We start from the raw sequence: 13,210 nt of genomic DNA, 5'->3' as shown, positions 1-13,210 counted from the left end.
AAAACAACATGATAACAGCACCTATGGCTGTTTCCTAAGCAGGAACAGAGACCCATTTAGAGGCAGATAAGAAAACATGTGCCAAAGATATATTATTAAATAACAGTTAACCTTCAAATTTTAACTTTGAAGCCTTTCAGACAGAAAATCTGTACATGCGACCACATCGGCTCCAAGGCTAAAAATAACTGTTGAATGACGACAGTGTTGGGGAGTAACGGAATACATGTACCGCCGTTACGTATTTAAAATACAAAATATGAGTAACTGTATTCCGTTACAGTTACCGTTTAAAAAGGTGGTATTTAGAATACAGTTACTTTGTTGAAATAAATGGATTACACTGCGGTATTTCACTGTTTCATATTGTGGCGGGTCAGGACTGTTTGGCTTTTGTTTGGCAGCTACGTTCTGTTGTTCCAGGTGGCAGCGTTGCTGTTGCCATGGTTACAGGGTGACGCTCTCTCTCTCTGTGTTTCCTGGGTGAGAGAGCGCCTTTTTGTTGTTGTTGTTGTTGTTGTTGTTGTTGTTGTTGTTGTTGTTGTTGTTGTGCTAAGCTAACAGGCAGAATGCTACAGGTATAGCTCTAAGAATGTAGAATCATGGGCAGTGTAGTCCGTGTTGCAGGGAGAATGGACTGCCATACACGTTATGTGTCTGTGAGCACGAGGAGGGAGAAAAAGGAAAAGTATGAGTTGTCATCAAGCAGAAACGGGAGCTGGAAGCATGTAAATATAAAAATAACCACTGCAGCCAAGAAGAGTGCCTGATGAGCCCAGTTGTAAGTAAACTATTAAGACTCGACTGTACACCGTGTTCGTGTTTTCCTCCGAAACAATAAGTTCCGTTGGAGCAGCCTTTCAACGCCGCTCTCTGTCTTTTGCAAGCATAGTTGACCCAGACAACAAAGTAAAGCTATTTTTCGGCTACGAGCCCGACATGAAACCCACCTATTAGCCAGAGGTCCCTTTACTACGGTTCGGAGCCGTGGACCTTCAGTAACAGTAATAAATCACAGCAATAGTACATTCACGTAGTTGTAAACAGCATGATGATATATTAAGTAATCCAAAGTATTCAGAATACATTACTCTCATCGAGTAACGTAACGGAATACATTACAGAATACATTTTGGGGCATGTATTTTGTAATCTGTAATGGAATACATTTTAAAAGTAACCTTCCCAACACTGAATGACGATATATAGATGGGATCTGATGTTGAAGCCAGATACTAAACCAGTAGTGATAAGATAATGGAAAACCACAGACTTGAAAACATACCGAATGTTTGATATGAGTGTAACAAACAAGTGGTTGTTATAGATCACAAAAGAATTTGAAACTGCTCAAAATTATGCAGAATTATTGTAGGCCATATAAAAATGAGAAGGAAAGAGGCTTGTGACCACATTTTGATGACTATTTTGTGCCTTCAGAGATTAAATAAAAAGAAAGAAAGGAGGATAAGAGAGCTTATCACATATGCTGACTCTGGCTTTTTGTCCATAAGTTATACAGCTATGAAGAAAGACTGACTGGACAACGTAGCTACATCATTTCTCAAAAAAGGGGGAGATTTTGCAGCGTTTAGCCTAATTTGCCATACAGAAGAAATGAAGTTTCCCATAAACACTGTGAATATAAATGGATGCTTTTGTTTTCATTTCATTTTGGTTTTTGTGCGTTCCTTATTGTGTTTTTTGTTGTTTTTTCCTTTTTGAATTTTGGGGACTCACTGAACTCAGCATTCTGTCAGAATTCATCAAGCACAAATAAGCTGTTGTGATTTGGTGCGATATGAATAAAATTGAAGTGAATTTACAAATAAGAAAGTTGGTTTTCAAGCAGCCCTGTCTTGAGATGAATTTCAAACCTCAGCAACCGTAAAATGGAGACGGAAAGTAGATGTGCAGTGGAAGAACCTGCTCACTCCACCTAAACCATGAAGAAAACAGATACTGTTATCAAAGTTAGGTCTGATTATCACTACTGCCTTTGGTGGGGTGTTGTGATGGTGTTAGCTGTGACGTCAAATGGAAAATACCTGGTGCTGGTGGTGACAGACTTGAAACATTCAAATCTCCCTTAGTTTTATAGAACCACAAATTTAATATATAATTCCAAAGGTTTTATATATATATATCTTTTTTTTTTTTTAAAATAGATCAATAATTAATAAAAGGCTAGTGCAGTAGTTTTATCAAGAACAAAAAGAAAACTGCAACGAAACTTAACCTGATTAAAGAAAAGGTATAAAATATATTGATAAAAAGCTGATAAAAAAATAAATAAAAAAACTTTACCGAAAGGAGTAAGCGGCTGCTTTCAGAACCACACTGCTCAATTGCTGTCAAAGCAAAAGGCTCTTTGGCCTGGCCCTCTCTTCTCCCCCGGTCTAAACACCTCAGTGGCTGATTGACTGAGTGCACTCAGCTGTGCACAGGACACTGGCTCCACAGGAGCAGATGCAGTACCTGGAACAGGACGTAGAGAGAGCACAACACCAGCGGCGACTCACAATAGATCTGCGGTGATGTAACAACCAAAATCACATCTTAAGAGCTTTATTCTTTATTTTTACAAAGCACTTTACTTCAACAAATTGTAAAGTTGAAGAATGATGCTTTACAAATGCCAAGCTCTCACAGCTCCTTGCACTATTATAACTGGTGAAGCAGTTTTGGAATTCAAAAGCCTGTGTTCAAAACCCAGGCGTGTGAGAGTGAGTGTTTGGACCCACTGTGCAGCTTTTAAACTGTCTTAAACTGATGCTGGGATAAGCACTGTGTTTTTGTTGTTGTTTGTTTTTTCTTGTGTTTCTTTCTTTTTTCTGCCATTGTGGGAAAAAATGTTCAAATATTTCCCGTGTTGTCATTGAAAACCTCTTACTTTTTTGCTGCCGTTCAACAGTGTGCTGATAGATCAGCAAACTGCACCAGTACTCAAAAAGGTTGTGAGTTCAATTCTTCCCTGAGGCAAGAGTGATGTCTGGATAAGCAGTGTAATCTTTTTACACTGATACCATAAATATTAGACTTATTTTAAAATATGCATGCGCTGTATGTGCTGCTTCAGTCATATGCTAAAGTCGTTATTAACGTGAGAAGTATGGGTAGTGACAGCCTCCCTTGTGCAGGCTGCGACTCGTACGGGGATTGAAGTCATCCTGAATGTGAGAAATTTGGCTTGAGGTTGAATTCTTGGAAACGGAATCATCAAGCTTTCACGATGATGTAACCAATTATTTGACTGCACAGCAACATTACTTTCCCGAAGCGTCATCACCTGCCAAGATGCATATTAATGCCCTCCCTTGTTTATGAGTACATTTTTAATGGTAAATCATGTGTATTGATTCCCCTCAGGCTGGGCCCAGCGGCGTCTTCTTTCCATGGACACAGAGGACTTTGAGACGATTCCCTCCAGCGCAGAGGAATCCTCCAACTCTTCAGACGAGGAAGGCAACAATAAAAATGTAGGCAACATTTAAGTCTGCTGCCCACATCAGCTAAAAAATGTAAAGAAGTGAAGCTCAGATATGATTTGCTACATCACTGGATCATTTTGAAACTTTATTTAAGAGTGAAAGTTAGTAAAACGGAATGTTGCAAATGATTTTGTCCAGAATTGAAACCAGGTGTGACAATTTCAGCAACAATTAGCATTATTAAACTTTTGCCCGAGTGAGGAACGTAACTCAACTGCACTCATTCGACTCCAGCTGAGTCATGTCAGCTGTCAGATAAATCATGACATTTTATGATCATGAACCATCCCCCAACTGCTATACACTCATCTCTCATTGCCTCTTCACCCATTCTTCATTTTCCCTTCTTTTTCACTAAATCCCATTTCAATCCCCCTAAAGGAGGACCCCTCCACAGCTTAATTATTTCCCATGTTCTCCCTTCTTGTTAGCAGCAGGCACTGACCACTTGACATTTAGGAAATGAGGGGAAGATGAAAAAGGGGTAGGATTTTAACTGCACGTGTCTGCCGAATATGGCAGCATTCCCACATCCATTATAATCTGTGTGACGTACACGCACGTGCACACTATCGACACGAGGGCTGAGCACGTTAGTGATGCAGGGAATGTAGCAGCTTAGAACATACATTTGTAGGACACTTTATTAGGTACTTAGCTAGATGTAGGATGGACTACATTTTCCCGTCAGAACTTCACAGTTGCTGCAAATTTGTCAGGTGCATGTCCATGATGTGAATCTCCCGTTCCATCATATCCCAAATGTGATCTGCTAGATTGAGATTTGGTAAATGTGGAGGCCATTTGAGTACAGTGAACTCATTGTCAGCTCACGTCATAAAAGCTCAGATGATCTGAACTTTTATGACGTGGTGTGTTATCCCGCTGGAAACAACCATCAGATGATGGGTAAACTGTGGTCATAAAGGGATGGACAAGATCAGCAACAGTACTCAGGTGGGCCGTTGCACTTAAATGATGCTTCTCAGCAGGTAATAATGGGGCCCAAAATGTGCCAAGAAATCAGCCCCCATTCCATTACACCACAACCACCAGCCTAAACTGTTGATACGTGGAACCATAATGTCTAAAGCATGGATCTTTCTGCTCAGGTCCTGCCATCCAAATGCTGTAGCACAAAATCAAGACTACTCAGATTTGGTGTTTTTCAGATCTTCTGTTGTCCATTTGTAAATTGCCTGTGTATATTGTAGTGTCAGTTTCCTGCCTTTAGTTGACAGTAGTAGTTTTCTGTTGCTGTAGCTCATCTATTTCGAAGTTCAGTGTGTTGTGTATTCAAACGAGCTCTTTTTCATACCTTGGTTGTAATAGTTATCTAACACACTGTTGCTTTCTTATCAGCTTAAAGCAGTCGGAGCATTCTCCTTTGACCTCTGACATTAACAAGGCACTTTCACCCAGAGAACTGCTGCTAACTGGATATTTCTCTCTTTTTCAGACCATTCTCTGTAAACCCTAGAGGAAGTTGTGTGATTAAAATCCCACTAGATCAGCAGTTTCTGAAATACCTAGACCACCCCGTTAACAACCATGCCACATTCAAAGCCGCCTAAATCACCTTTCTTTCCCATTCTGACACTTGGTCAGATCACATCATGTTGATCTTGTTTTGGGTTGCTGCCATGTGATTGGTATATTAGACAAGAGCATATCTGTGTTAACAAGCAGTTAAACAGATGTACTTGACAAAGTGGAGAGTATGTTTGCATCATGCAGTCAATCACAATTTAAATTGTGTTCATCTGCAACAACAACAACTAAATAATCCCACATGTGGATGCAACTCAGATAAGACAAAGAAAAAATTGGGACATTCAATCCCTGTGGTGTGCATGTACCTAAAGACCCTATAAATCTTATAATCATTAACTTATTTATTACTATCTAGTACTACAAGAATAGCAAAATAAATGAAGTCCAATGTCTTGTCATTGGTATATTTAAATTTAAATGCTTTTATCTGCTGTCTTTGTTTCATTTAGTAGGGTATTGTTTATTACTCAGCAGTTAGAGTAGAACAGTACCACAGTACAGTAGAACAACTTTAAGCAGTAGCTTAAAGTCTTGGGATTGGCTAAATGTTGAATTTGAAAACCATTTCTTTCTGCAGGGTGACAGCAGCCGTTTCCGAGTACAGCTAACATACGAGTCTCGTGATCCGCAAGACCTCTCTCTGGAGACAGGTGACCTCGTCCAGTTTGTGGAGGAAGCAAAGAATGGAAACTGGTATGTTTTTGTTTGCTGGCTGAACCACAGGATTATTTAGAATGTCGCCCCCCCCCCCCCCCACCCGCCATCCATTGATTGGCTGCTGTATACCCTCCACACAGCCCTCCCTTCAAGTTTTTAAATTTCTGTTTTTAAGATATTGTATTCCTAAATAAAACTGAGCAAACATTACAGGGAATTTTACAGCATATACCTTTAGGGCATTCATGTTGCAAAAAAAAAATAAATTGCTTGGAGAATGTTTAAATATTTGATTACTGAGGGACCTAAACAGTGATGTACAAAAAGTGTTGAAAGCAGTATTTTGCATAATTGTGTGGCAACACATTTTTAGGTAATTTATGAGGTGTGATCAAAAAGTTCTGGGAATGGGCCTCTCAGCAGGTGGCAAGCAAAGATTGTGTTGATGTGACTGGAAAACCTTTCAGAATATACTGTGCCAGCACACTATCACACTCTGGCAAGCACCAGTGTTCTGGTCAGTTTCTCCCTCAAGCGTTATGAGGGTACAGTAGAAGTCCATGTTGACAGCCTCAACCTGGAAGATTAATTCATGGTGCACAATCCAGTGAATGTCGCAAAAATAATGAGCGCTGCCTGCTCTCGGTCCTCACCCGAAGCACTGCCTCAGGGCTTGGAAACTGTGGACTCTTCCATTGAAACCTCAGTTGTAACTGGAGACCCAGTTCTCATTACCAGTAATGAGCCTCCACACGAAATTCATGCAAGTTTGTAAGAAAAGTTAACATTGGGTTACTGCGTATGTTTGAGGATTGCAGTAAAACCACAGAGTGGAATTTGGCCAGTGCGAAGGATCAAATCCCTTATATAGATCCAAATGTGGCTTCCTTCAAAAGGGGCCAAATTTAAATAGGGTAGGTTTTGTTTGTTTTTTTTAAAGGCCAGTTATTGAAACCTTTTGTTCACACACAAAAAAGACTGCACATTGAGCTACAACACCTTCTCTGCAGCTCATAAAGACATGCCATACCCCCAAAACTCACACTTGGACACCTTAGACCAGATGTCCATCCCTTGTTGCTTAGAGCCTCTAATTTGATTGTTTAACCAACTTTTGAGAAACTACATTTTCAACCAGTTTCAGCAGAGGTGGACTGTTGGTTTCAAAAAAGTTCAGGCCTTAGCTTTTAAAAGTTAGTACCTGAGTCACGGACACCATGGCATTCCCCAGCACCCTTATTAACCACCTCCAGTCGCTAGAAGCTTAGTTTATACTCTGTTTTCAACACAGACAGAAGACCTGATGGCCGAGCAGCCATTCTTAGTATATTTTCTTGAAGTCCATTTGAACTCCAGTGCCTGGGGTGCAGGCACAGTTTGTGCATTGTAATTTTAATTCTCTGTAGAAAAGTCAGTGCAGTCACAAAAAAGCCAGACAGGCAGACTGCATGCACAGACCCTCACACTTGTTGTCTGATGATTAAATTTAGGTCGTTTGGACATGAGCACAGCTAGGTGGACTTGTGGACATAGTATATACAGTATAATGTAGACTTCAAAAGGTATTTTCTGGGATAGCACAATAGGTCATACAGTAGAGGTATCAATGTTTCTCCAGAAATATATTGTTTGCCTCATTGCTATTTAGCCTGCACTAATCATCCAGCTATCAGTTCTTTAAAAATGGAACCATTCTGTGTCCTTTTATTCATGCATATCTGACACCAAAATCGTGTGCTTGATTGAAATAGTCTTTGTACCAACGGATTTCTATGGAGCTATTTTGTTAATTGTAATTGTGAAATTACCAGTCATTTCTGACAGTGTGTCTTTGTGTCACCCTCATCATTGTTTGTCTTTTGTCTGTTCAGAAAGCATCAGCACAAAGACCAGTAAGTGTTAAAAAAAAAAATATGAAAAAAGCTGTTAACATCCTGGTGCAAAAGCTGTTCTGCGCAGTGGGAGTCTTTTGTAAAATAACCCATGAACTTGGGTACTTTTATGGCTTGAAGTTGGGCTATGGTTGCTTTGATTAACACTGAGCCTACCAGGTTTCATTATGTCTTTACAGCAGTAAGGTAATAGCAGTCTACTCAGCCTACAACATAGTGGATGAGTCCGACTACCATCACCATGGGAGTGACAACAGGCAGCAGCCACTTTATGGGCTGATAGCATTTGAAAGAGGGGAAAAGAGCAGAATCAGATAAGCTGAATCTATCCTTACTGACAAAGTACCAAGGAAAAAAGAAAATGAACCTTTCAGAAAGGCAATATTTCCATGCATAGCCCATGTGTTTGAGTGTATGACATTGAATTATTGTTATTGTTGATCTTGTGTATTTTTGCATAAGAATTTTGCAGTTCCACTGCTATCTGTAATCATTACCCACAGCACGGCTTCCCTGTTTAAAACTACCTTCAATTCAACCACATTAATCAAACAAGCTCAAGAGAGGAAATGAGACTTGTGCAACGGGATGCTTCTTTGCTGCCCTGTTCTATCTTCACAAGGATTAAAGGCTGAGAGTGACTCACAAGGAATTAAAATTTCATTGACTGTAACTTTATCCTGATGAAGCAGTAGGAACACAACAAAACGTGTGACTGTTGCTAAATCAAGGAAGGTTGCAGAAAACAATGGCTTCAGATTAATAATAAATCACTGTTTGATTCACCTCACCAACACCATCTTTGCTTTTGACCTGACAGGGAAGCAGCAGCTACTGCCTGCTTGGATGAGCAGCCTCTAGAAAGTGAGCTGAAAGAATGTTTTGAGCTCATGCAAGCTCCTTGCATTAGAAAGTGATTAATAGTCTACGAGATAAAAGCTCAACTTGCTTTAAATATGCTCATTTTTCATCACCTCATGCATATTTCAGCCCTTAAAACAGTCTCCTGTCGACTCCATCTATGGATTTTTGCCGCTAAAAGGTCTCAGTCACTCATTCTCATCTCTGCTCTACGCTTGAGGAACATGAAGAATTCATAAGTTTTCTCTTTTCTTTGGTTCTATTGCTGTCATATAGAACACGACTGGCACAAAAAGGACTACTGCAGTGTCATATAAAACTCGATGTGTCCTGTATACTAATATATGTCCATTCATTTGTGTATGTCTTTGTTTACCTGGTGCACACTGTTTTTGTGTATTTAGATTGTCCACTGTGCATTTGTGTTGTTATGATTGTGTATGCACTGCTGAAGTCAGTTTTTCCAACAGGAACAGTACCATGCTTACTAACATACCCCCCACCCCCCACCCCGCCCCATGAGTGTCTTGCACCTTTCCAGATTTAGGCTTTCACTTCACGTCTGCACCACACGCAGTGTTCCTGTCCCTGTTCCTGTGGGTTTGTGTGGTATATTTGTCTAAAGGCTAGACAGCACACCCAGCCACACCCTGTCAACACTAATTTACATATGAGAGGAATAAACAGAGACGTACTTCACTCTAATGTGAAAGAGGAGAATCAAGAAACAGCTTCCCTACATCCTCTGTCAAATCTTCAGAACTGCCCATCCAGTGAAAGCCATTGGCACCATAAGTCCAGATGGAATTAGTCTGTTGTCATACTAGCCTAAGGATTGCCATTCATGTCAGATTACACCTTCAGTGTGCACATATTCTTTTTAAAAACATTCATTAAGGCTTTACCTGGTTCACCTAATCATAATTTATTTGCAAAATTATGGTAAATATACCATAAGTAATATACATATTTCAGATTTCTAGTATGGTCTGTTAATATGACTAACTATATAGTAAGCTATGTTATGTGTCAGATAATAACTTTAAAAAAGCTCACAGGACTTGTAACCTTAAAAAGAAAGAAAATGGATTTTAGGCTCGTGTCTTAAACAGATCTCCTGTCTCCACTGACAGTAATGCATGTTTTGGCCCAGGTGATGATAGTAGTGGGATGCATTGAATGCACAACAGTCATCTTTCTGTCTTGTAAACTGTGTGACCATCACGTTCATTTCAGTGTTTATAAAATGAAAGTTATTATCGATCTGTCTTGGTTTTTTCAATATTTGGCCTAATGACTCAGTTTTCCTGCAGGCAGAAAGCCAGTGCAAAGATAAACATAGTTTCCTTGCACAGGTTGTCATAGGAGCAAATAGGATACCTTGGAAACAATAGGTGAAGAGATGATTTTTTAAATATAAACCACATAAGCATAACCTGGTGGCCTGGCAGTGTTGCTAATGTCCAGTGCTGGATCTTTTTAATGCAACTGATCAACAACGGTAGTCTTCACATAAAATCTAAATCTTTATTGCAATTATACTAAAAATACAATGAAATGATATATGGTTCCATTCAGTGCAAAGAAAGCAACCTAACTATCTTAAACTTTCATTCTAAGAACAAAAAATTAAAAAGAAGAATTTCTAATAAGTAAATATAGTATAAAAATATAAATAAATATATATGCTGATGTTTATGCATTTGTGCTTGAGTCATTATTGATTGCACAGGTTAGTAAGGCGGGCATACCCTTCAGTTTTCATTTATTGTTTATTACTTATTATTGCAACAGCCCTGTGATTTATGCTGTTTTTCAGTCTTTGTTTTAGCATTCTGAAGAATGCTAATAACACTGATGCTCATATTTCAACTACTGTCTCTAATTTGAGGGAGGCACATGTTTTTTGCAAGGCTGACACAGTAGCAGCTTCAATTATTATCTAATTTTTTTTTTTTGTAATAGGATGACAGAATTTGGTGTGAGGAAAGACAGGAGGGTAATGACTCACAACAATTATCAGGCCAGCCACAAAGCTCATCAATGAAAGCTCAGAAAGAGTCCTGATCACCATCAAACAACAGTAAACTGCATTTATTTTATGTTAAGACGCTACTTACTGTAAAGTTCCTACCTTGCCACCTTCAACACTAAATAAATCAAAAGATGTGTAGAAGTTTAACAATGTGAACCCTGCTTGTGGCCATGAAAAACATCAGCAAACACTACGCTGCAGCACATGAGTCAGTTTTGTTCCCTGACTGATACATTTCATTGCAGTTTGGCAGTGCTGATTGCTGAATCAATGCAAGCACAAATAATGTCTGGGGGAAAAGCTGTTATCCTTCATATTTATGTGCACCACAGACATATTAATGCTTGATGTTACTCATTCATAATACTCTTCCAACTTTCCTGTGCACTAACAGCATCCCAGTCTGCACACCCTGTATATCTTTCCTGAAGAGGTCGAAATAGTTTTTCTGCTTGTAAAGAAGTCCTGCACAGCGTGCCTGCAGGGACATTTAAAAGATCATTGCTACAAAATTTCACTTACACCATGCAAAAATAAGCCTTTGGTAAAAGTTACTATGGTTCTGATATCTGGGATTAGTAGCAGTGAAAGTCATGATAAAAGGAGTGTGGTATTTTTTTATTTTTTTATTTTTTAGCTAACTTTATAAAAACGCTTGGTTGGCTAGTAGTAGTTCACTGTTTTTATGAGGACCCAAACAGTAAACGGTAAAAAATAAACACATTTAATGTTAATTTTGCAGGATTTATTCCCCTAAAAGGCCTTTATTGGTTCACTTTTTGTTTTTAGTTTGTGTAGCAGCTACCAAAAACTCAGTAAATGACTATAAATTCAGAAAAAGGTCAGTGTAACCCATGCAATAATTCATTTATTTAGTTTCGATATCATTCTTCTTATATATAGGGAGATTATTTTCCTTTGAATTGTATGGAGCTACCAAAAGGTCACAGTGGGATTTTTTTATTTTTTTATTTTTTTGCATTACCTCTCAATAACATTTGCTTTTCTTCTGACTCACAGAGAGAGACTGAGCTGTATGATTATACAGAAGCATGTATTATTTAGTAGGCCACCACTGGTTGTGACAGCTGCAAGAATCAGTGCACCCTCGGCTGTGGCTGCCCTGTACCACCGCATCTAGAACGAAAACACGATCTCTTACTGACTGCTGCTGAGAAAGTCTGTAGTTTCAGCTGTGACTGCAGAAGTGGAATGACACGGCTGTCGCAGTGATTGTATTTGTGTTCATTACTGTGCTATCGTTTTTATAATTATGGCTTAAATTCGTTTTTATTTAATAAGTGAAATAATATGCACCAAGGGCTGTGTGTTATGCTGGAGCTACTGTATACCTGAACTCTTGTGCTTCACATGGTATGACTGCAAATATATAATACTATGTATATTTTTAACTTATTCTTTAAAAATAAGTAATGAATGCAAAATCATCAGGTGTCTCTCTGCACTCTGTGTTCTTTTGATCGGCACACTAGCTACACATATGGATTAAAAGGAACACAAGAATAATAAAAATGCTTCTGAAAGGGGCTGTGACCTTTCACAAGCTGAGCAGAATTGTATGCTTGCTGCTTTACAGGTATTTCATTTACAGTTTTTGACATTAATATAATATTTCAAATAACTTCCTGGCAGAGCCTAAAATAAACATTGGTGACATTTTGAAATCTATATTAAATAAAGTTCTAGCATCATTAGTCATGATTTTGTTTATGCTAAAACCTTCTTGTTCCCCTGTGCTGTCATACTTGGTCATTAATATGAACAGGCATTATCAGGATTCACTGAGAATTCACCATAACAGATAATTTCGGATTAACTTATATGGTTAGTGGCTTTAATCCACAGACTTATTTTCCTGTAAAGTTATTATTTTTGTTTTTAACTTCCTTTGGTTCAGCAGTTTGCTTCTGGAAATGAATGACCTATAATAAAAAAGTATCGCTGCAATTACCTTACTCCTGTGTTTGAGTGAAGACCTTCCTCTCTATTGTGTTTCATGTCCTAGGCTAGTCAAGAACCTTTTAACAGAGAAGACAGGGTTGGTCCCATCCAGTATACTGCAAACAGCATCAGAAGGAGGTCACTCAATTCAGTAACAACACTGCAGCTTCTGACTAACCACTGGCAGCTTTGCTGTAACACACTCACTCACCACCCCCTCCATACCACCCATTAATCCCACTTCATCTGCTCCTCTCCTCACTCTCCGATGTTAGTTGCACCAAATTAACTGGGTGGTCCACCTGCTGTTGGAGAGGAAGGAGAAAAGGGATGAAGTGGAGGGGGATGGAAGAGTTTTGGCTTGAATGCAAATGCCACTGACTGAAGCACATTCATCTCTCTCTCTCTGTCTCTGTCTCTCTGATTGATGTTAGATAAAACTTCACTTGTTTTTTTGAATTGTCAATTTTAGGTAACTGATGTTTAGATTCAGACTTTGATACCATGAAATTAATAATTACCTGGGACATGGCAGACTATTTCCAGTTGCAACAATAAAGCTGTTACTGGCTTTCAATCAGGTGCTTTCACTCGTCAACTCTTTAGAGCAGTTAAATCAAGCTCTTTGTCATTTCTCCCACTTCGGGCAGGTGTGTAGAGTAGGTATACTTGACTAAGACCCCATAGAGGGAGGCTAGTTATGCTACTCCTGGGCAGATTCTGGGTGGAGCATAACTAAGTGAACATGAGCCAACCCA

General features: G+C 39.1%; 1 protein-coding gene across 7 annotated transcripts in view; it reads left to right on the top strand.

Moving 5' to 3' along the window:
• Positions 1–13,210, top strand: part of mcf2l2 (MCF.2 cell line derived transforming sequence-like 2) — a 116,495-nt gene that overhangs the window by 101,359 nt on the left and 1,926 nt on the right. For 5 of the 7 annotated variants that reach the window (XM_026158154.1, XM_026158153.1, XM_026158157.1 and 2 more), the window contains exons 32-34: positions 3,370–3,479; positions 5,623–5,738; positions 12,517–12,590. In XM_026158154.1, coding sequence (XP_026013939.1) covers positions 3,370–3,479; positions 5,623–5,738; positions 12,517–12,590 — 300 coding nt within the window. Of the gene's footprint in view, positions 1–3,369; positions 3,480–5,622; positions 5,739–8,097; positions 10,075–12,516; positions 12,591–13,210 lie in introns of those variants that run through there. The other 2 variants (XM_026158158.1, XM_026158159.1) reach the window with 2 other exon arrangements.

This window comes from Astatotilapia calliptera, chromosome 23 (assembly GCF_900246225.1).
Source record: "Astatotilapia calliptera chromosome 23, fAstCal1.2, whole genome shotgun sequence".
In the NCBI taxonomy this organism is placed as follows: domain Eukaryota; kingdom Metazoa; phylum Chordata; class Actinopteri; order Cichliformes; family Cichlidae; genus Astatotilapia; species Astatotilapia calliptera.
Note: the sequence above shows the minus strand (reverse complement) of the source record. Positions and strands in the feature narration are given on the sequence as shown.